The sequence below is a fragment of the Fusarium falciforme genome, chromosome 13, assembly GCF_026873545.1.
Source record: "Fusarium falciforme chromosome 13, complete sequence".
In the NCBI taxonomy this organism is placed as follows: domain Eukaryota; kingdom Fungi; phylum Ascomycota; class Sordariomycetes; order Hypocreales; family Nectriaceae; genus Fusarium; species Fusarium falciforme.
Window position 1 is genome coordinate 1,564,533 of NC_070556.1, and position 24,472 is coordinate 1,589,004.

The 24,472-nt window shown below is 50.9% G+C and overlaps 8 protein-coding genes across 8 annotated transcripts; 4 read left to right on the plus strand and 4 right to left on the minus strand.

Annotated features, from left to right (window-relative positions):
- Window positions 1–1,168: 1,168 nt before the first annotated feature.
- Window positions 1,169–2,896, minus strand: NCS54_01487500 (Hypothetical protein; the record flags this gene model as incomplete). The annotated part of the gene is made up of 2 exons (XM_053159996.1): window positions 1,169–1,332; window positions 2,467–2,896. 2 exons carry the CDS (start codon window positions 2,894–2,896, stop codon window positions 1,169–1,171), a joined length of 594 nt encoding a protein of 197 aa, XP_053015971.1.
- A 958-nt stretch (window positions 2,897–3,854) lies between these two features.
- NCS54_01487600 (Hypothetical protein) lies at window positions 3,855–4,402 on the minus strand (the record flags this gene model as incomplete). The annotated part of the gene is made up of 2 exons (XM_053159997.1): window positions 3,855–4,254; window positions 4,311–4,402. The coding sequence occupies 2 exons, from the start codon at window positions 4,400–4,402 to the stop codon at window positions 3,855–3,857; spliced, it is 492 nt and encodes a 163-aa protein (XP_053015972.1).
- Window positions 4,403–4,804: 402 nt separating this feature from the next.
- On the plus strand, window positions 4,805–5,426 carry NCS54_01487700 (Hypothetical protein; the record flags this gene model as incomplete). Its single annotated transcript, XM_053159998.1, has 2 exons — window positions 4,805–5,348; window positions 5,407–5,426. The coding sequence occupies 2 exons, from the start codon at window positions 4,805–4,807 to the stop codon at window positions 5,424–5,426; spliced, it is 564 nt and encodes a 187-aa protein (XP_053015973.1).
- Window positions 5,427–8,516: 3,090 nt separating this feature from the next.
- NCS54_01487800 (Hypothetical protein) lies at window positions 8,517–9,183 on the plus strand (the record flags this gene model as incomplete). Its single annotated transcript, XM_053159999.1, has 3 exons — window positions 8,517–8,725; window positions 8,777–8,948; window positions 9,154–9,183. 3 exons carry the CDS (start codon window positions 8,517–8,519, stop codon window positions 9,181–9,183), a joined length of 411 nt encoding a protein of 136 aa, XP_053015974.1.
- Window positions 9,184–11,110: 1,927 nt separating this feature from the next.
- On the plus strand, window positions 11,111–11,992 carry NCS54_01487900 (Hypothetical protein; the record flags this gene model as incomplete). The annotated part of the gene is made up of 2 exons (XM_053160000.1): window positions 11,111–11,517; window positions 11,572–11,992. The coding sequence occupies 2 exons, from the start codon at window positions 11,111–11,113 to the stop codon at window positions 11,990–11,992; spliced, it is 828 nt and encodes a 275-aa protein (XP_053015975.1).
- A 1,138-nt stretch (window positions 11,993–13,130) lies between these two features.
- NCS54_01488000 (Hypothetical protein) lies at window positions 13,131–14,580 on the plus strand (the record flags this gene model as incomplete). The annotated part of the gene is made up of 8 exons (XM_053160001.1): window positions 13,131–13,199; window positions 13,255–13,292; window positions 13,341–13,452; window positions 13,515–13,559; window positions 13,614–13,768; window positions 13,818–13,874; window positions 13,930–14,284; window positions 14,350–14,580. The coding sequence occupies 8 exons, from the start codon at window positions 13,131–13,133 to the stop codon at window positions 14,578–14,580; spliced, it is 1,062 nt and encodes a 353-aa protein (XP_053015976.1).
- Window positions 14,581–18,150: 3,570 nt separating this feature from the next.
- On the minus strand, window positions 18,151–20,098 carry NCS54_01488100 (Hypothetical protein; the record flags this gene model as incomplete). The annotated part of the gene is made up of 3 exons (XM_053160002.1): window positions 18,151–18,495; window positions 18,888–20,004; window positions 20,085–20,098. The coding sequence occupies 3 exons, from the start codon at window positions 20,096–20,098 to the stop codon at window positions 18,151–18,153; spliced, it is 1,476 nt and encodes a 491-aa protein (XP_053015977.1).
- Window positions 20,099–22,100: 2,002 nt separating this feature from the next.
- Window positions 22,101–23,101, minus strand: NCS54_01488200 (Kelch repeat-containing protein; the record flags this gene model as incomplete). Its single annotated transcript, XM_053160003.1, has 2 exons — window positions 22,101–22,716; window positions 22,779–23,101. The coding sequence occupies 2 exons, from the start codon at window positions 23,099–23,101 to the stop codon at window positions 22,101–22,103; spliced, it is 939 nt and encodes a 312-aa protein (XP_053015978.1).
- Window positions 23,102–24,472: the final 1,371 nt, after the last annotated feature.

Below are 24,472 nucleotides of genomic sequence, written 5' to 3' on the forward strand. Positions count from 1 at the left end.
TGTTGTTTTTGCTATTCCTGTGGTTATCGTATAAGTGACCACTAAGCCTGCTCTACCCTCTATGTGAACTCAGCTACAACATTGTTGAATCAAGCCATTGGGTCACCATAACTATTCTCGGAGATTTACCGTTCCATTCTCTTTCTAATGGTATGCCTCTTCGAAACGGGCTATGGAGGTCGCATGCACCCAGAATACCCAGGTATCTAGTGACGCCCGTCGGACTTCATGCCCGTAATGGATCGCGACCTGTGATTTCCTTTGTCCGTTAGCAACGTCTTGGGTCATAGGGCAAGCAGCCTACCCGATGCCGCCGAGCCCGACCAGCGCAGCCCGGCTACGCTGTTTGGTCTCGCAGCCAGAGTAAGATGTCCGTCCGCTCAACAAACTTGTGATCGGGTGGGAAGGGGACGGTCGAGAAGGGTCGGGTAGGTGGATCGCCACCCCAGTGGACGCGTGCGCGCCGGTGATCACGTATTCGCCGCGAAGCGGCCCTTGATAGCTGGCATGACTCATGGAAGCAACGCGTCGCGTGCCTCTTGATGTCTTGTAAGCGCGCTGCGAGGAATTCCCCTGGATATAGTTTCAGTGAGGCTGCGTGCCAGTCATGTCTGCGGCTGAAGAAGAAGCATGGGACCACCTGGTACGAATAATGAAGAGACCATCGTGGTCGTCTCCGTCACGGATCGCAGGGAAGGAGCTCAGAATTGACATCTCTTTTATCTGCAAGAACATCGAGGGTCTAGGGTAGTGCAGCAGTAGGGGGTGACTGCTCAATAGCTTGCCCAGAGGGACCAGCTGCTGGCCAGCCCCGTGTCTGGAAAGACTTGTATGATCTCATGCAATGCAACGGAAACATATGCCGGGGCTCGTACTGCCATGCTGATGAGCAAAGAAAGTATATGAGACTGAATACAAGTATTTTGACCAAAATGGCTGAGTATGCTGAACAAGGTAACGAGCTAAGGATGCACAGCGACGTGATTGTGAGCGGAGAGCGAAACGGAAAGCACCGAGCTTGGAGAGTGATTGCGGGTGCACCCCACCATCATCTAATTTTCGGACCGCTTTATCATCAGTAGTGGACCTGACAGAACTGGTGATCCCGAAACCGATTGACAGGGACGTAGTGATCATAACAATGGCTCTGCGACCAGGTCGAAGATGGCTACTGGAAAGCTGGATTTCTCAGCGCGGGTAGTGTCACGAAGACCAACTGAGGCACTTCTGTCAGGACCGAAACTTTGGACACTACGTCAATCAAGGCGCCAAAGCTGGCATCGCCAGGTCGTTCGTCCAGGACATTAAGATGTGGGCTGATAATCTGTGGTCCTGTACGTAATACAGACCATGTTAGTCATTATCAAACGCTTTCGTTTTGTCTATTGCAGTAGTCTGTCTATTCTATCTATCTGTTGATCTATTGCTCAATGGTGTTTGCTCTGTGTACTCGTCAATGGCCAGCCCGTGTGATGAAAGTGGCCTATAGCGCTCGCTTGACGTTTTCCCACCATTTCTATGCTTGGAAGTAGGAACGGTCGGAAGTCCTTATTGCACAGTTCAGACAACTCAATTCCGGGCTTCTTGATGAAGTTCTTCAGCTCTGCAAAGTATTACTCGATTGGGTTGAAGCCTGGCGAGTATGGAGGCAAGTAGAGGAGTTTCACACCAACTTCAGCACTTATCGGCTCTAGCTCATTTTTATGGTGAAAGATGCATTGTCCATGATGAGAACAGGCTTCTTCTATGGCCATCGTCCACAGCCGCGTAGCAGCTGCTCTCATGAGCCGTAGATTAAATATTCGGGCGCAGTTCCTACGCATCCACGGTCGATTTCCTACTTGTACAGCATACGTCGTGGACTCCTTGAAATGTGCCCATTGATACTGTCCTGGCGATGGAAGAATCCTGCTAATTGCTGGCCACCTTGATAGGAAAGCTAGTGTGTTTGAGTCAAAATGAACGCAAGGTTGTAGGAAAGAACTGATCGCGTGATGGTTGACTACTCATTTATTGAGGTCTTGAACGTTCTCAAAACCGTTTTATTATAAATATAGTAGGGAAGACTGCCCGACCATGATTTTTTAAGTTACCTAGTAAAGACCGCCCCAATCTCGAATCATGAACATCCTGAGTTTTTGCTGCTGAGACAAACCTTGTGATGCCCTGAATTACGCGGTGAATAGCCCGAAACATAGACCTCTCGGCAACATGGAGGTACATATGCGCAATGCTCTTCAAGCAACAGACCAACTGCATGAGCTCGGTAGTAAGTTAGATCAGTGGATGAGCCCCTGTAGCGACTGACCCTCAGTCTGCATTCCCCCCAAGAGGCAACTCCTTGAGTGTCGCCTATGTTCTCCTCCCGTGTTGACATGTGCCGGAGTAGCTGAACACAATCAGATCGGAGAGCAATGAAATTGCGACTGCATGAAGTCGAATATCTGACGCGTGCTTCAAGGTGACTGATATCTTGGATGTAGATATGTGAAAGAGTCTGAATGATGTCTTTGTGTCCGTCATGGTCGCTTGTCTGGGCATAGAATGCTTCAGCCTTGGCATAGTCCTCCGGGTCGCTGATTTTATAGCCTAATGCATCTTCTTCGATGCTCTGAAGCACTGTCATGTTGGTCGTGCCTCCGACGATGCCGTTGCGTACATCTCCCGCAATGTGATACCGTGCCCATACGGCATCGCCGTATCTACCCTCGCGAACTACGCTGACATACTGGCTGGCCCATGGCTCGACTACCGGGATCCAGGATGTGTTGGTAAGGACTTCTTGAATAGAGAACTCAAGGAATAGTGGCTCGATTGCCTCTGATTCCTGTGCACTAGCTGCAGCAGCGCAGTAGAAACTAAACGCTAGTAGCGTCAGGGAAGCAGAGATATACATGACAAATATATTAAGAAATGCTTAGCCTTGAAATGAGATCAATTAGCCTAGGTTTGTGAGGGCAGAAAACAAGGTATTTGATATGATCCTCCTTTGATTTATAGTAATTGGGCTGGGTGTAGCAATATGGGCCCACTCGGCTCTGATGATCGTGAGATCTCTCGGTTAGCACGGAACTGATGATCAGGGATACTGTGGAGTCTCTGTTGGTTGTGTTGGCTTTTCGTAAAAAAGTTCCATATCAATCAAACCTTATCCATTGACGGGTTGTTAACCATCCCGCACTATAGTCACTGCATTCACTGCATTGTGCAGCGACGAGTCGATATCTAAGCACGACCTTGCACTTTAAGGCCGAGACCACAGGAATCTGGGCTAGAATCCTGAAGACTAAAAATGAAGCCGGGCTTGCCGTAATACCGTATCGACTCGACAAATTGGCAAAACTCGGTGGGTCTCGATACCTTGGTCAAGCAAGCCCTGATCGTGACTTATTGGTTGACTCAGGCCCCATAAGTTCAGCCTCTGCCGCTTCGCGAGCTGCCAGTCAGAGCCTCTACTACGGGATAGCGAATCAGGGGTCTAAAAGCAGAGGCTAGCAAGGGTACTGAGACCCACCAGGTTTTGTCGAGTCGATACGGTAGTGGTTTTTATGCAAGTGCAAGGGGGACAGCTGAATCAGAGCTCAGCACAGACGGCTTTGGTCATGCTGCCTCGTTTGTATTGGAATTTAGCCTACTTGTACACATCATGACCACAACGGACGAAGGAAGGTCCATACCTCCACGTAGTCATCACTTAGCGTTGTTTTATGCGGCTTTGAGCCAACTTTCCTAGCACAGGGCGGAATCACAGCGAGTGACCAAAATAAACAGAAGTTTACCAAATCAACTCAGAGACCAATTATGCAAATATAACCAACTTCATAGATAGACAAGACAGAACGGCGAATAATTACTCAGAGTTCACTTTCAAGGACGCCTTCAGAACTAGGGTGTAAAATAATTTGAATAACCTCTTTATGCCCGTCATGGTCGTTTGTCTGTGCATAGAATGCTTCAGCGTTGGCATAACCCTCCGGGTCGTTCGTCTTATACTCCAATGCATCTTCTTTGATGCTCTGAAGCACTGTCATGTTGGTCGTGCCTCCGACGATGCCGTTGTGTACATCTCCCGCAATGTGATACCGTGCCCATACGGCATCGCCGTATCTACCCTCGCGAACTGCGCTGACATACTGGCTGGCCCATGGCTCGACTACCGGGATCCAGGATGTGTTGGTAAGGACTTCTTGAATAGAGAACTCAAGGAATAGTGGCTCGATTGCCTTTGATTCTCCGGCACTAGCTGCAGAGTCACTTTAAGAGGTTAGATCAGAAAGGAACCTTAACTAGTGACTGATTCTCAAACTGACCGTTGCATGTTGTGGCTAGTCATGCCGAAGCGTAGCAGAGAGCCAAAGATTGAACATGTAAAGATAGTGGCAAAACAGAATACAACGACCATGTGGGATAAGCTCGCGGTCGGTACAGAAGCAATGAGGGATTTATATGCAGGTAGTTGAGGTTGTTTTGACATGTCAGAAAAGAAAAACGGGGCTAGTAGCTTAGATGTAAGCGGGACGGTTAAACGGCACATCACTGAATAAAGTTTCATATGGAGCTTTTTTTTCTTACGAGAAAGAAGCAAGACCCAACAAGAACTCCACAGTCTCCCTACTAACCAGTTCCGTGCTAGCCGAAAGATCGAATGATCACTAGAGACGAGGTTAATCTAAGCCCGCATTACTACCCGAGCACAATCGCCAAAATACAAGAGAAGATTATATAAAACAGCCTGTTTTCTGCTCTCAGACAGCTAAGCCAATATATCCCATTCTAAGGGCAAAGAGTTCTTATCATATTTACGATGTATTTCTCTACTATGCTTCCGCTACTTGCGTTTGGCTTCCATTGCGCTGCTGCAGCTAGTGCACAGGAATCAGAGGCAATCGAGCCACTATTCCTTGAGTTCTCTATTCAAGAAGTCCTTACCAACACATCCTGGATCCCGGTAGTCGAGCCATGGGCCAGCCAGTATGTCAGCGTAGTTCGCGAGGGTAGATACGGCGATGCCGTATGGGCACGGTATCACATTGCGGGAGATGTACGCAACGGCATCGTCGGAGGCACGACCAACATGACAGTGCTTCAGAGCATCGAAGAAGATGCATTAGGCTATAAAATCAGCGACCCGGAGGACTATGCCAAGGCTGAAGCATTCTATGCCCAGACAAGCGACCATGACGGACACAAAGACATCATTCAGACTCTTTCACATATCTACATCCAAGATATCAGTCACCTTGAAGCACGCGTTACATACTCAACCACATGCAGCACGGATTTCAATGCTGCAAAGGCCGACTGCACCGAGCTGCTCGACAGAATGTCAACGCGGAGGACGAACATAGGTAACGGTCAAGGAGTTGCGTCTTGGGGGACATGCAGACTGAGGGTCAGTCGCTACAGGGGCTCATCCACTGATCTAACTTATAACACTGCGCATGCGGTCGGTCGGCTTATTGAATCTGATTGTTCTCGTGTGCCGCACGGTTTTAATTTCCCGGTCGTTTCAGGTTTCTCACCAAAGAATCGTGGGCACCGCAAAGTTTGCCTTAGCAGGAAAATTTCAGGTTGTAGTTAGAAAATAAATTTAGTTCCTCACATGGTGAGGAATGACAAACAGAGTGAAAAGACAAATACAGGCATCATCTTGGATGCACCAAATGGCGTAATCGCGGACACGCTGCTTGTTTGTGCCCCACTTGCCGTCTGGCCTCATTACTCCGTACCAAAGAACGAAATGGTCTCCCTTCCCGGGCCCAATACCTCGTCAGGATGCACGTCTCAAGCAACACAAAGAGGGTCGTTTGATCACTGACCACCGCTCGGGCCCCCATAAACTGATCACGTGCCCCAGTAAGCCATCTCAGTTCAACCAAGGCAAGGTGTAGTTCAGACGGCAAAGTGCATGACTATTTTGGTGTTATTGCAGGTTTGAGGCATTTCCGGCAACATTGGCTGGGAAAACACCGCATCTTGCCGGTTTCATCCGCCTTGGCTGCTGCTGGTAGATAAGCAGCTCATGGGTCTTCGTATCGTGTGAGGTAGGACAGGAATCTTGGTTATAACCAGCACCTGCAACGTAGCAGCATGATTTTGCTTTCAAGGCGACTAGCTAGCTCAGACCATCCACTAAGCGATCAGCACGGGGCGGGCCGGTGTGCCCTCCCACGATTTGATCTGACAAGTTGTGCGGGGTGAGCGATGGCTTCAGCTACCCACTAGTTAGTGCAGCTTTCAGCGTCACCTTAAACTGAAGCAAGATGACGACGGGCCAATGATTTCGAATCTGGTCGCACTTGCGGCTGAGCCCGACAGTTTTCCCCCTCGAAAACGTCTTCCTTACCCCCTCCCCAGCCCCGCCAAGTTGAACAAACGCTTCCCCGCCCACCTACCGCCCGCCGATCAAGCGTGGCCGAAGTCCGATACCCATGTGTCCCCGCCACGACTTGTTCAGCTGCCAGCAGTTGGGCCCCTAACTGGCGTGTGCTTACATCAGCCCTGCTTGTAAAAAGCTTTTTCTTGGCACGCGCTATTAGCGCGCCGCTAGGGGAAAAAAGTTTTCACAGGCCAAAATCGACACCGCAGCTGAGGGCCTGACGGGACCTTGAAAGCTGCCGCAAGAAACCCATTTAGAGAGAAAGGGATGTAGAGAGTTGACCCTTCCTCTCGCCGCTTGCCCCCACGACACTGAGCTTCGCGAGCTCTCCACATCGCCTCTCGGCCCTCCCCCCTTTGTGGTACTTCTGGCTCCTCTGAGCCTCGACTTCTCTGGCCTCGTGAACCTCTGACATTCTGGGCTTCGCGCCCTCCCTTGAACTTCCCGTCCGACCGACTTCTGCAGCTATGGCTGCCCATATGATACGCGCGGCACCCTGATGCTTTACGCTCTTGGCCTCGTTGCCCTCGCCTTTCTGAGCCTCCGCGCCCTGGTTTCTGCAGCCTCGGAGCTGTATGACCGATCTCAGCGGTCGTGTACTGCCCAGAGAACCTCTTCTGCAGCCTCGGCTGCCGCCTGGGCCACAATCAGGCCACAACCGGGCCTCGACGATTGGTCTCACTTGCTGAGGTCACTGGACACAACCACTGGGTCAAAACGGTACAGAGCTTGCCTGGAGACCGTGGAGCGAGGCGGCTGCCTCGTCCATAGAGCAGCGTTCTGGCCGCCTTGGGCTTTCTCCTGCGAGGGTTTTCCCCAAGCACGCATAGCTTTGATCGCAGCTGCTGGCGATCCTAGAGGGCATAGACTTCCTACCTTAGGGTGTGGAATGCTACTTGATCTATCTGTGTAAGAGAATTCCGGGCTGGAGAGGGATATATTCCCGCTGACGGGATGCCCTCTTGAGTGTAATGCGCCTTCGTACCGATGATATGCTGTGTGAACTTGACGGAATCGCAGCCGCATAGGGACATGTCCTGAATTACCTGCTTCGACATCCAAGATGATGCGCTTGAACCTACCGTAGTGCGGGCTACCAGTAGGAAGCTCTCCGTTGATGCGAGTGGGCACGGCGGGTATTCTAGGTGGAGTCAAATGCGACAGCGATTGTAGAGAGTTGAGCGCAGCACGTCCTGTGCTCCCTGAGGAGACTTCTGGGGTCTCACGGCCCCCGGACGAAAAATACACAAACAAACAAACAAACGAATATAACATCTTTGATACCTGGCAAGCAGTAAAGCCCGCGATTACTAACCAACTGGGGGAACTGTATCATAGACGAGCCTCTCAACGGGTGCGAATACCGCTAGATATCCAAGTAACCTGGAATTCATCATAGGTCTGGATCTTGGAGTTTGACCGCTGCGCGCCAAGAAGTAGCAGCAGTGGCAGCTCCTCATCTCTGTGGTTGTGTTGTGGCCTCAGTTGAGTGCTGATGTAGTATGAGAGGCCGTCCAGGCGCCTCTGTAGCGGGTGCCGGGTTGCGTAACTTGCTTACCTCGTCCCCTGGGTACTTGCGGGTTCTCGCACCTGCACCGGGACCGGTGCAAGGTATGAGGACCCGGTACCTGCAATATGCTAATACTGAAGCCTTCGCTTGGAATGGGCCCACTACGCGCGTAGGTACTGTAGTGGTGACATCCAGTCATAGAAAGCGCGAAAAGTGTTACGTAGCGCCTCGTTCTCTGATTGGCTGAGCATGGCCCCTTTTGCGAGTCGTTCGGTGGCTGATAAAGCCTCCTTTGCGCCGCTTCCCGTTGTAGAAAAACAAGGCTCTTTAGTATCCTCTTTTGTATGCTCGGTCGGTGTAATATGTAGTAGCGGTTAATCACAAAATGCCCTAACGGACCCTTGGTACCGAGACTAATGATACGATCCAAGTCAGCAGCCGAGGCTAACGAAATCGCCGAAATCTGAGCCTGACCACTCGGTCCAACTTTCCTGTTTAAGATTAGTGAGGACGAACGGCGAACTGGAATGCCCCCCTCCTGTTCTTCCGGACTTTTTAAAACGGGTATGATCTTGTGGAAAACAAAAACACTCATTCCAGAGATATCTTCTCAACCGAGGCGCGAAGATGCAAGCCTTACCCGGTGAAATCCTGAGGGACATTGGCGTTTACTTGATGCCAGAGCCCCTAACAATTCACATGCGTCTGCCCGGCGAGAGACTCGACTTCGACGTATGTGGGGAATCAATGGAATCTGACTCTCCAAACGATGTCTTGCTGGCGAAGAAGCGTTATGTGAAGGATCTACATTCGTTTGAGAAAACATGCTGGGCCGCGTGAGGCACCACCTAACCCGAACTTTGAGAAGCAGGCCTAACTCGTCGCAGACAAAACACCAGAGACTTTATATTTCGCGAGCAGCTAACCGTCTGCTTCTTCCATATGCATACTATTACGCGTGTCTTGAAGACTCAGAATCTTCAGCCATTCCGGAGCGTTGTGGTTGGCTTCAAAGATGTCGGCGAGTCAATTCTTCCAAGCCTTGGTCAACTATCCAAAGTAAGTGGACTCGCTCGCTTGCAAGTACGTTTCCTAGTGTCGCACACCATGAAGCCGCCCAGACGTCGGAAATTCAAGCAACAAATCAAACAACAACTTCTCTCTCTCCCCATCGAGCTGGACATTAAATTGACTGTCCGTCCAAAAGAACCGCAATTCTGGCAGACCTTCAGAACAGAACACTGATTTAACCATAAGTGTAAAGAGTATTACAGCCCTGGCAAGGTCCAGATGATGATATTGCGGCCATGGTCGCCCCGCGAAGGTCCAGGCGGAGAAGCTGAGCAGGACCATGATCTCTCGGGTATTTCCCTGGACCGAAGCCCTATTATCTCGGTCTAGAGACACGACATAAGGATTTAGTGTATAATAGTTACACTTGTATAATTTTACCTTGGCTGTCAATGGACCTTGGTTATGCTTCCTTGAGCATATTACTAGACATGATTTTGACTGCCGTTCGAGATAACGCCTGCATCCCCTCTGCTAGTATAGATCTAGCACGGCCAGTTTATCCCTTGGGGATCCCACGATCGTCGCACGTTGATAGCTCTTGTTCAGAGGATTCCACGCGATCTTCTGGCTCAGTTAACCCACCAAGGGCCGGGTTTCAACTATAATAAAGAACACAATATCAACACATCATAGCATCATATCCCAACGCTAACACAGTGTCCTTTATATAATAATTACATTTCCTTGGTTGCGGGGTCCTGTGCTTGCTTTCTGTTTTGTAGTTGAAAAGCCCCCCAGGGATAGCTTAGAAGAATACCGATAGTGGCTAGTGAATGAGTTGTTTTTGAGTCCATGATATGCCTGGGAAGAATTGAATTCTGTGCAACAAGTGAGCACATCGGGAGGAGAGCCACCCTCGCTCCAGATCACGAGCTTTGTGCCACCCCTCACTTTGCATTTATCGCTCGCACGACGGACCAAGAGAGTCCTCAGCCCCCAGAATCCCTCCAACATCTTAAAGGCTGCAAGCACTCAAGCACGTACTGCGTGCGTTGCTGGAAGCATTTTCCGTACGCCGATGCTCAACGGCAACACGTCGCCAATTCTTCCAAACTGACTCTGACGACGAAGATGAGTTGAATGAGCACCCGAAGTCCGCACATAACATTTGCACCCTCTGTAATCGTGGGGTACTTGTAAGCGCCTGGGCAGATATCCTAGCGTACTGAGATTTTTCGCTCCCCGTCCTACTTGCATAAAACCCAAGAGGAGCCGATGTGAGGGGGATTCAAATCCTTCGACATCAAGAGCGAGGCTGTTAATGTACTGGCGGATTCTTGGAAGTGTCTGTGTAAAGCATTATGATTGACATAAAATCTCCCTATAATAGAACGCGCCTCTTCGAATTACTTGACGCGGGCAGCCGCCGGAATCACTCATTCGATCTCTCTCTGAGCCATGTCTTTTTCTTCATACCCTTTCATAGTCAAACATGATGACGTTCCCGACCAATAGCCGTTGCAGTACTCAACCCTAACAAAAGTCGAAAACGGCGTCTGGAGCTGGCCCGTCTAGACATTCTTTGCACATTGCTTCCGAGAGTACATCCAACAAGTAGTGTAGCAGCTACGCAGAAATTTCCAAACAACCTGCCGTAAAGGGAGTTTAGGGGTTTCCTATAGTGTCATCAGGATGTCGAGTCTTCTCTGTAAAATATATGTATGTATGTATATTTTTCGTCCGATCTTCTCTGTAAAATTGTCCAGGCGTGTAATGATCTAGGGTAGGGTGCTTGGATCACGTGATGACTAACAATAGCCCTGCCCCGTTGCCTCGCCAAAGAGTCAACGCCTCACCAAAACAAACGTTGATGAAGGAGATATCCAACACGGCCATCGATAATCCGCAATGGTAGGTGAAAAAAGAATATTTGATTGGATTCGCACGCTGCCAGATCCTTCCGACCGCTCTACCTGGGTGAAGCCGACGACTGACCGCAAACGCAAGGCCCTCCAAGCCCCAAGTCCACCAGCAACTGAAAGTGACATGGAAACAACACCGACCGGAAAGCGACGGAAACTCGACGTAAACCGCACACCTCGCCCCCCCGAAATAATGCACCAAGTATCTCTACAGCATCTTCCACCTCGGAGTCTTGCGCGTCCTCTCTATGCTCGGGGTCTGCGTCGTCAGTCAAGAGGCAAATAATGGACCTTAGCCTTGACGAGGCAGGCTTCGATCGACGACTACTGATCATCGACAAACCTCCGGTACTCAAAGCCACCAATATCTTTTCTTCTTTGGCCGACATTGGCGATGGGGAAGGCATCCTCCCCCTCGATCGTCGTGATGAGGTCCTCCATAGCCCCGAGGTGCAAGAGGCTGGGCCTCGCCGCTGGAAACACTCCTTTAAAGACTCTGCTGAATTTGAGGGCCTTTCGGGCCGCATTCCAACACAACCAGAGATTGCAACTGTCTTTAAACGAGCAACAGAATGTCACACGTTGGGCCACGAGGAGGCAGGCTGGAATGAAGAGGTGCACAGTTATCTGTTGGCTGCAGTGTTCAGGGGCCCTTTCGACTCTGAAAAAGGCCTGTTCGACTTTACCAAATGGCAAGTTCTCTACTGCATGATTGAGTTGCATATCTGACTAACAGTAATGGATAGCACCACTGCTCGTCCGCACAAGATGTTGCTTCCGAAATCGATTGGCATAAAGCTGGTCGACTATTGCATCTACGCCGATCTCAGCCGGGAAGACCCAAGGCTAGAAGACAAACTCAGATCCTTGTCCAGACATACCATGACACTCTCTGTCAATCACATTGTCGACATTCCGCGGCTGCAGTTACGGCCCATTGTACTGAGCATGGAGACCAAGGAGCCAAACCAGTCCTTGAACGCTGCTGAAGTACAAATGGGTGTCTGGCATTCTACCCAGTGGGCATTCTTGCGATATACGATGCTTTCGTTGCTGCGTTCGACCAGCGAAGTGCCCACCGAGACGGACAGATACGAGAAGCAGGCAGACGATGCTTTATCCCGGCTGGCCTTTATCCCGGGAATCATCGTCCATGGCCATCGCTGACTGTTTGTCTTGTCAACGCGCGGGGAAGGAAAAAAGATGCAATTATGGACCGAATATGAGTTCGGTAGCACTCTCAGTGTTCGGGGCATCTATCAGGCTATAGCCGGATTGAGATTACTTACCTCTTGGGCAGAGACCGTCTACTTGCCATGGTTTCAGCAAAACGTCTTGACTCATGTCAAAACATGAAACTCTCACCAACCTGGAAAACCCACTGTACAATGACTATAATAATAGGAGTAGAGTTGTTTCGTGTCCCGCCGTTGGCAGACATGTTTGGATATCTCTAGGAGAAATGTCGGCAGATACAAGTTCTGCTTGGATGCTTTCCCGACGGCGTTGAGTTTGCGATGGACTGGGTGTGCTTTGAACATTCCTTGTTCGGTCGATGTTGTAAAGACTAGATTGTCTTATCGGTGATCTTTCAAGAACAAAGCACACCATCTTCCACTCCCGCAATATTGCTTCATCAAAGATCTAGAATGCAATGGATTCCAAGATGAACCAATTTCCTCCGGATTGCTCGCCTCTTGAAGGCATTTACCCAACTCGGGATGCTCTACATCAGGCTATCAACAATTGGGCCTTGCCACGAGGCTACGTCTTTGTCACAGGGAAGTCGACACGCATAGGAACGGAAGGATCATCGTTACCTTTGCCTGTGACTGACGAAACAAAAATGGGTTACCCCCAGAAGACTATTGAGGCTTATACTTCAACACTCCCGCGGGCTAAACAGGCTTCTAGGCCAGTGGCTCTTACGCAAGCTTAAAACGCTGGCTCAGCGGCTCTCTTAAGCGTTACGGCGGGGTTACAGACTCAGCGTTCGTTGAAAAACTCGCTCTCGTCGATATTAGTGGCAATTGGTACAGTAGGAATGTTATGGCAACCCATGTCCTGGCTCGCAGGCTTCTGTCTCACCTCATTGGCTCGATAAGCCTTGTCTGTTGGCTGTTGGTTGTTGGCTGTTGACCCTTTCTCTAACTGTTTCATGCATGACCTGATGCGTTATTTATAATGGCTAGGTCGCTCTGGGTCAGATGAGAGCGGTAACCGAGAAGTGGGGGAAGATGCGCCGAGTAAAATTCCCGCCTGCATTCCCAACTTGCTTCTCGCAACATCGCATATTCCTCCAACCATGTGTCCAGAAGACGCACAGGCGGCGCAGTTGCAGGAGGCACTCGCTGACAACCCTCTACAGGTGGATGTGAGCATCGGGCTGCTTTGGATCAAGACATGTGACTTGTGTTGACGTGTCCCAGGACACTCACCGCGACGATGATTCTGTCTACGCCTCCTCGTACGTCTTGACCTCACGTAGCAGTGTATCTTCTGACCGTTTCTATAGAGTAGGCTCAGGGAGCTTCAAGACATCCTTAGCCTCGAGTGTTCTTAACTACAAGTACGTCGCTGGCTCTGTGAAATTCGAACTTGTGGCTGACCGGCGTTCACCTGCTGGTGTTAGATACGAGGCTCGTGAAGGACAGATGTTTGGTATTAATAGGCACTAACCCTGCTGCAGAATGGACGTCGCTACCATGCATTCCGCGAGGGCACCTATCTGATGGTATGTATTACATCTACTTGACAACATGGCAGAAAGGAAGCTGAGACGTGGCAGCCCAATGACGAGGAGGAACAAGGTCGAATGGACCTGCTGCACCACGTTTGCAACCTGGCTCTCAAGGGTGAACTCCACCGTTCTCCAATTAAGGATCCCCGTCGCGTGCTTGACCTGGGCACTGGTACTGGAATCTGGGCCATGGACTTTGCAGAGTAAGACTTTATGATATCCGCTGACCGGGTATCTCTGATGGTTGAATAGTGAACACCCTTCCGCAGAAGTGATTGGGACTGATCTGAGCCCCATTCAGCCTGGATGGTATGCATCTCTTGCAATTCTTCAGTGCCAGACCCTCAACTTACCCATATTGCAGGACCCCCCCAAACTGTCTCTTTGAGGTCGATGATTTCGAGGCCGAATGGTCATACTCAAGGCCATTTGACTTTATCCACGGCCGCGAACTAGAAGGTTGCATTGCCGATGACGATCGACTCTTTGCCCAGGCCTTTAAGCATTTGAACTCGGGTGGCTACTTTGAGATGCAGGGTGCTTACACGCGTTTCCTTTCTGACGATGGCACAGCCCACAAGGCAAAGGAAGTCCAGTCCTGGTGCAGGATGCTGGTCGAGGGAATTGAAAAGTTTGGCAAGCCTATTGACGGTGCTCCTACGTGGAAGCAAAAGATGGAAGACGCCGGGTTCGAAGACGTTCAGCAGGAGATCCTCAAGGTTTGTGACTTTGACTGGCTCTTCCAACTTCAACGTTAGGTCCAGCTGCTAACCACTCGCTGTAGATACCTATTGGCGGATGGCCAAAGGATCCAAGCCTCAAGGAGCTCGGCAAGTACCAGCTCATCCAGCAGATCCAGGGCGCCGAGTCCTACACGCCTGCCGTGTTCTCGCGTGTTCTCGGCTGGACCGACGAGGAGATCCAGGTACTCATTGCCAAGGTCAGGAAGGAGTTTAATGATCCGTCTATCCATCTTTACATTCCGGCCTATGTCATCTGGGGTAAGAAGCCTTGATTCATCCCGTCACATTCAACAAACATGGCACGTTTGCGGACTAGGCTATGCAATCTCTATTTCTGGTTTGTATGTAAATGCAGACAAGACAGTCGTTAGTATAGATCACAAGCAATTCTCGACTGAGTACTGTTAATCTTGGCTTTTCCTCCCAGAGGGAGGCCAGCCACAACAGCAAAGAACACAATCCTCAACACAGTAGTGCCATCGCGATAAGCCCAATGCCGCATAACACCGGAGACCACCAAGTATCTCATGCTATCCCAGATCTTCCATCTCCCTAGCCATGTATCCCACTTTCTATCTACTCAATCCTCTGCACCATAGCCTCTTGCAGCGCCTTGGGGTCTCTTGTAGTGAAGAGGGCCTTGTAGCGACGAGGCATAGCCACAAGCCTTGTTGGGTCCAAGTTGCCGGTAATGGGGTGGCAGTCAATCTCGTCGTGCTTCTTAATCTTGAAGCTGTTGAGAAGCCTCATGTACAGGAGATAGAGTGCTCGGTTCGTGTTGAATATGTGGCAATAGGAAGCTATTGGAAGCTGCTGGAAAGGAAGAATTTTGCCACAGCAATATCGTCACCTATCGCCACAGGCTGACGACGCAGTCATTCTAGTTGATTCCACCAAAAGGCATACATAGCCTGCCTTGAACGCCCCGAGGAAGGAGAGATAGAGCAATATATACACACAATTCACCTCTATCTGATAGTTGAGTCTCATTGTCTCAACCTCAACCATTCTTTAAGACCTTTAAAAAGAACCCTGTTTCTTATACATAATGTCCCTATCCAAGCCACCAAAGGAAGGGCTTACGGCTACCCTCTAAGCCTAGGGACTTCCTCACCTGGGAGCATGAATTCCTCCTTCAGGCCCATCACCTTGGTCTTCAACAACACCTCAAATGGAAGACTTTACTTGGACGAAACAGCTATCCCAGATATCAGAAAACGCAAATATACAAAGACCGCTACAGCTCAAAGCACAATCCGGTCTTATACAGCTGAATCTCAAGATAGCACCCCAGACGACATCCAGGAAACGGCCAATGGGATGTAGTCTATAACTGACCTAACAGACCAAGGCCAGAAGCCGTTCTAGCAGGGCTTAACCTTCTATCAGCTACAAGAGAAGGTTTTCGAAAAGCAGAAAAAGGCTCTTGGAATCCTTCAATATTAGGTTATCCGTATGGTCTCCCCTAGCCTTATCCAAACCTGCTGCTAGGCATACGAATCGCTATATGAATGGCACTGGGCCCTTTGTGCTCAGTGTGGAAGAACTATGGCGGGTGAAATGAAGGATGCTAGAAATCGGTATCTTACCTTGTTAAGAACTGCCCCAAAGATGGTCAGCCACATAGAATTCAAGTGGCTAGATCAGTGTGAGGCCTGAGGCCTCAGCAGGGGTACACGCTCGCGTCCCGCACTAGGAACAGGAGAAACGTCTCAAAAGACTAGTTGTGCAACGGAGGGTGTGATCAGAAGAGATTTCATTGCGCTACTTTATTCTGTCTAAGGGAGCGACGAAGGTCGGCCTCTTATATCTATGTTCAGTCTTCCAATATCATAGGCAGCAGGCTGCTGCCTGATGCTAGTTGTGGTCGTTCACGATGATCGTGATTCTTGCCTTATTTCTATTCTCATACCAACAATCGGCCACAACAGCAAAACACACAGTTATTAATACATGTGTCACGAGCTCTGATATTCTTGGGTATCTCATTGGATGTGTATATGTTTTTGCCTGAGGAACGTAGAGACGAAGGTTCTTCCTTCCGCGTCCTCTCTTAGACCCCTAAATGATAAACACGCGGGTCACTCGAAAAATACACATACATATATACATACCCTCCCAAAGCTTTTCCCGTGGTGGAGAGGTGGCCTAAAGGTCCTGGGGGAATCTAGGAGTCTACTAAAGCCTGGAAATTCTATTGGCTACGGGCGAAATGATCTCCGTGGATGGCAATGTGGACGAAGAGGATGAAGTCTAGGTGCTTGATGGAGCGAACTGGTTCTATATCCTTCGTCGCCATGGGCAGTGCCATGAGGCCGTCCGTGAGCTCTTGGATCCACCCGAGGTATCATTAGGGCTTCGCCACTCGCTTGATGAGATAAATGCTCGGATTATAAGCGAAGACGCTAGTGTTCAAAGTGTCAGTATATGTTGAGCATTCCTGGTAGTATATAGCATATCCCTCTAACAAGAAAACCTCGTAATAAGTTTATCTACTGTAATGAAAGCCAGCATACGTGAGTGACTTTAACCCTGCTCGTATCCACTCGGTCGACATTTGCGGTGTTCTGAGTTGCCATATATTAGACTCAAACTATCATGAATTATTTTTGCATTGCATTTGCTCCTAGAGATCGTCGGGTTTTTAGTGATGGCTACGTTGAACGTGGGTAGCTAGGGTATAAGCGAAGTTGCCTTTATGCCCACGATCTCGCTGTCAATGCGGTGCCTCGATACTTAGGGGGTCTTACAGGTACTACGAAGGCCAGGGGATGGTCGATTCTGAGTCTCCCCAAGATCGATAGATGTAGCTCAGGTGGTCTCGTCGCATAAAACAAAAAGCTCCCGCCCCCACCCAAACCACCTTGCCATTCTCTTGCCTATGATCCGTAACAGAACTGGATCATCTTGTTAATAGGATGTGACTTGTGAAAGACGATCCCGCCTCCCTCCCCGAACAACTGCTTAAACGCCACTACCGAGCCGCTGTTTTTCCTCGCAGTAAATCCCGTATCAATCATGGCGTGAACAAATCGATCCCACAACACATCCTTGACAACGTCATCTTTGTCGGGGAACATGAGCTGAAAGACCCCCAACGATTGCCTCGTTACTTCAATGGCGGTACCTTTGGTCAACTCAGTGGGTTCTCCGTGAGCATTTGGAGCATTGTCTCGTAGCTCTACGGTATCACCGGCAGAGGCCCCTTGCCCTCCCCGTGTTTTAGCTTTTTCTCGGCGCGTAATAATCATTGACGACACGGGTCTGGGTTTAGCCTCATAGAAGAAACCGGCAACGGCCTGTGGCTCATCTACTCTACGGATAGCGGCGAGGACCTCAGCCTCCGCCCGTTGTTCCTGCTGCAGATACTCTGCACTTAGGTTCGCTGAAACGACTTCAAGATTGTCGCCCTCCGCTGGACTGAAAGCAGAACCGCCAAATTCCTCTCTGACGGTTCCTCTAATCGATTCCCAGAACTTCTCGAGGGCAGTGAGCACCCGAGACCGCGCAAGCCAATCAGCATTTTTCGGACCTGTTGGTGGCTTTGCAAGGTAGAAATCCCTAATAAGCGACGTCCCGATGTGTTGGAGAAGGCCAAGGTCCTCTTTGTAACTTTCGGAACGTTGCGGCTTCCAAGACTCCCTGTCTTCTGTGGCTGACATCCTGCACTGTTCTCGCTGCATTCTGTGGCATATGGAAACGGACGGCCAGAAGCATTTCATGGCAGGTTGAGAGGTCCGAGAGTGTCTGGTAGATGACTTCGTCAAGCCTTTTCCTCTTAGACGGGTTGCTGAATAGATGATCCTGTAGTATTGCGAAGAGCATCGTATGATCAAAGGCCCTTAAAAGGCCTCTCGCTTTTCCTGGCTTCGCTTTTTCCACCGACTCAGCAAGACATCGCCAAAGACATCGATACGTTTTGTAAGTGAGGCTCGCCGACGATGGATATCCTCCACGGCCGAGAGCACACTGCGCTCCGCTTCTTTATCAGAAAGCCTGCGGCGGGAGGATAAGCCCGGGCTATATTGTTCCTTGACGGTGTAGAATCCGTTCTGGCAGTCGACGCACTCGCATGGCTGCCGACCAATGGACGCTTCGACGCTCTCGACGGTCGCTCTGTACTGGGGGTCGGATGATCCGTCATCCCGGTAGAGAGTGAAGGGGTTCATTGCTTTACGATCAGTTGCCTAAGTGGCGGTAGAAGTAAGAAGGAATTTTGGTTCGGTTTGTTTTTTCCAGCGAGGGAGAATTTGCGCGAGAATGACAGGCATCAAAGCGGGTACCAATGGGACCAGGAATCACTGGGGCATGAAACTGACACCCCTGCAATGCACTAAATTTAAACCTTTGTTTGAAAAGAGGTGTTCAGGATAAAAAAAGAGGGAAAAAAAAGTGAGAAACGTTTTCAAGGGTTGCGGGGGATCTCCAGTTACGACGCTTGGGCCGCCGCTCCGCCATCCGACGACGATGACGACTCCCAGGACAACAACTCCTCAAGTTCTGGGAACTTCAAAATCCCAGTACATTCAAGATGTCAAATGTAAAACATGGTATCCTTCAACTTCTCATGAATCCTCACATCTTCATTCCCAACTTGCAACCCCCCCGTCTGACTCCCAGCCAACGACGGCCCCGCGGATTGTGTCGGCGTGTCAAACACACCACTCAGATAGCACCTAGCCCTCTCACAGACAATATCAGCACAGTAAGCCGGCGTACACAGACTGACTGCCTTGGTCGAACGCCCATACACATAGCACAAGCTCTGCGTCAGGTCCTCAAGCACATCCGCCACGTTGTTGAACCCCGGCGCCAGCGTCTTGGCATAGCGAGCGCGGAAGATCTCATCGAGCACGACAACGTAGTGCCCTGGACGCGCGGTGCCCTGGATGGCCGCGTGCGCTTGGAGGAAGAAGTCCCAGTTACGCGCCTCCGTGACACCCCGGTCGACGATGGTGTCGGGCTTCGGGTTGCCGGACCGGTCGGCGTCGGTTTCCTTTGTCGGGTAAAATCGCGTATGGTGACCCTTACCGACAATGACGATGGTGAAATGTGGGAGGCCCCTTTTCTGGTCAGAGGCTGGATACACCTCCGTACATGCCTTGCGCAGCCGCGGAAGTTCTTCGTTGACGACTTTGTCATACTGACCCTCGGAGACGCCGTCACGGTATACCAAGATATTCTCAGGCAGGAACTGGTGGTATCCTTTGGTTTTCCACAGCTGGAGGCGTGATTTAAGCATGTCTGACAGGCCCGTGACCATTTCCTGGCGAGCGCCGGCCTGGGCCAGGAGAACTGCTGGCCACTGGCCTAGCCACCTATCGACGCTGGCAACCATCCCGGCGATGCTTGGCGCGCGAGAACTAGACCCAGGAGACGGGTGTGTGACGTCAATGCCCACAACCATGGTCTTGTCCTCGTTGATTATACCAAGGCATTGTTTATCGAGTAGTTGGTTGTTTCCGCCTAGTTTCAGGTTGAACTTCAGGGCGACATTGGCGAAGTACTGGTCCTGGCCCCTCTCCTTGGCGATTTGATGGCCAACGGCACAGATAGTTTGGATTCCGTACTTAACGTCACCGCAGTGTTTGATCCTGTTGTAGAGGGGGATGGTATTTGGTAGGATAATGAAAAGGAGGTCCAAGGACTTGGTAGCTAATATGAAGACGTTGTCGAGCTCTGGGTCATCCTGATCTCTGAGGACCAGTCGTCGTCCCGACCATACGACACATGATCCTTGTGGCAGAGATCCATTGCATTTATACTACAAGCATACATGATGGCAATCATAAGAGAAGAATGAAAGATCCGCTTTTTCCTGGAAGCGATGATTCAGTCGACATCCGAGACCTTCAAGCAAAATCCTCAGGTTCATCATGACTTTCTCTCCAATCATCCTCAAGATCCGCATCATCTTCATACGCGGACTCATCAGGTTCATCAGATTCATCAGAACCCTCTTTCTGATCATGTGGCGTGGGGGCCGAGTAGGGTGACGACGGCATTACGAACAATGAACCTTCAGGCTGAGGGCTGGCAGATTTACCCTGCAAATCAGCTGGGGAGAGTCGAGTTGGCCGGTCTCGACCACGCCGAAGACCAGAGCTGTTTTCACTTAACGTTGAGGCCGGCCGTTTCTTGCTGTTAGGCGCGATCCGTTCACGTTTTTGAGCATGGGTTTCTTCCGAGGGGCCACGTTCTATGACGTTTTCCTCGAGGCGAGGCCCGTGTTGTTCAAGGCCATCTCGAGTTTGCCACAAGTAACTCAAAGCCTTGTCAGCCGGCCATCGTTGTCTAGGTCGTTTGCGCAACATCCCAGTCAGCCATGCTTGGAACACGGACGGCGCATCAGCAACGCATGGAATAATCACATCGCGCATCCACTGCTCGTGCCCACGGCGATCAAAGATCCAGAAGCCCATGCTTCGTCTGATTGGGGATCCCACTTCGTCAGACACTGCAAAGCAACCAGGCCAAGAGAGAATAGATCGACTTTGTTGGTATACTGCAATGGCCGCTCGAAAAATTCAGGCGCCATATAGATTCGAGACCCGGTGAAGGTGTCCATGTATTCACGTATGATGTGTCTCGCGGTGCCAAAGTCAGCCAGCTTGGCAACTAACGGTTCAGAGTCCTGGAGTAGAATATTGTCTGGTTTAACATCACGATGTGTGATACGGTTGGCGTGCATATATGTCAATTCACTACTGACGTGGGTTAAGACGATAGGAATGGCCTTTTGGTCAAGATCTTTGGGTGATAAGCTCTGGGGAATGTATTCCATAATGAGCCATGGGGGATTCTTTTCACCTTCAGCCATCACCAGCTCAATAGCTTTGACAATGTGTGGCTGGGGATAATAGGATCAGACTCGAGTTACTCAACTTGGTCAGCTTACTCACATGGTCTAACTTGACAACGTTATCAAGCTCCCTCCTCAGGTCCTCCCAGCGGCTTCTCACTTTGCCGAAATCATCACTGGCCTTAAAGTACGGCTCTTTGGCGCCAAACATTGAACCCGATTGCCGTTCTCTAACACACATCACAGAAGCAGTCATACCTCTGGCTTCGATACCCCCCTCGTTCACATATATGGCATTGTTTTTCCCATAACGGATGTTGGAGGTGACGGTTTCAGGCTGGCTGTTTAGCGGAGGGAAGTACCTCGGTGCCATCAATGGTCCATGTGGAGCCAATTGTCTGACAGAAAGCTTATCGATAAAATCTCCAATCTGCGGATGGTTCCGACCACCTGGGCTTCGTGGAAACCCCCTTCGACACCAGCATCAGTAATTGGCTTCTGCACCTACGCGTTGACCGTTCCAAGCCGCCGAGGATGCTTGCGCTACACGATCTTCCGTCCTCCTCAACAAAGCGCAGTAGCCTGCAGAAGCGTCAAAGATCAATCGAGCTCTTAGGCGAAGATACCCGACCGTTTCGAGGAAAAACGCAAGCTCGATCATCATTTAAGTCCTCCCCCACACTTTTGGAATAACCTCCCCCAACTCGCGTTAATAAAAAAAAACGCGACGCGAGAGCTCGACCGTCGAAACACCGTAGAACCCCATTCTTAGCTATATCTCGAGGATCTATATCGCCGTCCCCGTACACGACGCATCGTTGCCGCACGACGAAAGGCCCGGCCTCCTTCAGTGCAAGGTTTCTCCCACCAGAGTTGTCCGGCTGACCGGGCGCGACTCAGACGTTTCGCCAGGCCCGGTGGACCAGACTTGAAAGACCTGAGAAGGGTATGGAAGCTTCCACCTCTCACCTCTCGGACGCTGACGCATCTCTACCACCCTTTTTCACACCCAGGCACATACACATCAAATAGGCTCGCAGGGAGGGCTCCCGCGGCCAGCCCACCACCAGGAATGTACACCTTCCCACCCACGCCGACACCTGGAGCGCTGTGCCTGGGAACCTTCGTCGGTTCCAGCTGAGTCCAGGTGTTGGACTCCGCATCGTACACTTCGGTCTCGTTAAACAACCCCCTCTCAGCATTCGGGTTACCCTCCCCAAAGGTATATATCTTCCTGCCCATAGCTGCAGCGGTCAACTCGCCCCTAGGAGTCGGCATCCTCGCCGTGCCAGTCTTCCAGCCAGCCTTGAGATTTTGGATGTTCAGGATGAAAACAGTGTCCCTGCGGTTGGACGCTCCGTGGTCGAATCCGCCGATGACGTACAGCTTGTCATCTATGACGGCGGCTCCAGCATGGTCGCGCGGCTGTGGGATAGCTTTCGCCTGCTGAGGAAGAAAATCCGGGAGCCATTTCAGAGTAGCCGTGTCAAAGACGGAAACGGGACCGACAGATTCGTGGGGGCCTCCTGGCGTCAAGCCCAAAGCCGAAAATCCGCCGGCGAGAAATATCTTGCCCTTGTACACACCCCAGCCGCCATCCCCCTCGCTTCATTACCCGGCAGGGGCGGAAGGGGAGACCAGGTGTCTGCGTAGGTATCGTACACCCACGTATCCGAGACCGCCTGCAGTGCCTTCTGCTCCTCACCACCGTCGTCCAGCCCCCTGAGCACGTAGATTTTGCCGTCTACAGCTGCGGCGTTGACGTGGTTGAGCCGCTTTGGGAGAGGGGCCACGGTGCGCCAGGTGTTGCGTTTGATAGAATAGATTTGGACCAGGGTTGTACTTGAAAAGGGAATGGGTGTGGCACTGTTGTTGGGAACGATGCCCCCTAGGATCGCGATGCTGTCGTGCGGGAGGTAGACGGTTGTGTGTTCCTGTCTTGGGGCGACAGGGAGGCTTGCCAGTGTCTGCCATTGGGATTTTGCAGGCATGAAAGCAAGAGAAGGGGAAATAAGGAGTAAGAGGAGGGTAGAAAAGAGGGTTTTGAGTGCCATATTCAAGTACTGTCGGCTTTGGATCTTTGAGGATGTTGGGCTCCGCAGCTGTTGGGGTTGCAGAATCGGCTCTATGAAGGTTCCACGCCATCTTTATATATTGATTTCCTTGCTTATTTTCTTTGGTCGACCTATTCAGATAGGGATCGGGATGCGTTCCCGCTGTGCGGATGGCTCGGAGGTGTCTGATCGTCCCGGACCCGCGCGGACACCTCGGACCCGTGTGGATACCTCGGAGGTACTGGTTATGACTACGAACAAAGTGGCTGCGGAGATGCTGCGGACATTCTGCGGAGAGGGCGGGCTGTCGTCCCAGAAATGCACCAGCATGACTTGATCGGTCGGCACATGAGCCCTCCCCTAGGGAATGGCATCGGGGCTGTGCAAAGGGTCGTATTATATGGCAAGAAGATGGCACCAACTTGGCTGGTTTGGCGAGCAGAAGAGTAAAGGGAAAGACGAACGCGTGTTAAGATGAACTGAATCATATGCTCGACCTTCGATAGACTGGCAATGCGACAGAGGTGCTGGGGCGTCATCTCGACGACTCGGCCACCCTTTTGGCGTCCCAGCCGTATAATGACGATGCTCGGACCAAGGCGATTCTCCTCGGAGAACAGCCACGCAATCCATGGCTATCTAGACCAGGAACGGCAGATGCGACAAGGGGGTGATAAAACAGTGGGCCAAATTCCCCGGAATCAGGAACAAAAAACGGCAGATGGTCTCGCGCGAATAAGCGGCTCTACCGGTAGTTAATCTCAGTCCAATTCCCTTGGACCCTGCATCTCCGTCATTTAAATCGTGGCAAACTCTCTTCCTCCGCTTCAACCCCGCCAAGTTTCCGAGGATACGAGTGCCGATACGAGTGCCGACACGAGGGCGTATCCGAGCACTACCGTGAGCATCAAACTCTAGTGGGGTTGTCTTGTCTCCCAAGATAGACTCCTGTTCTGGTCCCTCCTCGAGTCTAGTTTCGCACACCATTGCATGCTATCTACCGCCTTTGAAGCCCTTTGGAGGATGCTTAGCTCGATTCACCAACCGATACATCAAACCTCACACCCGGATCCGTAAATGGGTTTCCTTCCTTGCTTCAGTTGAACTTACCCGGGTCGACTCCCTTGCTGTCGTCGGCATCCCTTCTTCGGAGAACAATGCCAACATGACGCTCCCCTCGCTTCGCTGACGCCGCACGGCCAGACTCGGACGACGGTTTCGGGAAAAGGAAATTGGGATCGACTGCAAGACGATGACTCGAGCGGGAAACCCAGGCTTTCCCACACTTACAGATCACTCCTTGGCTTT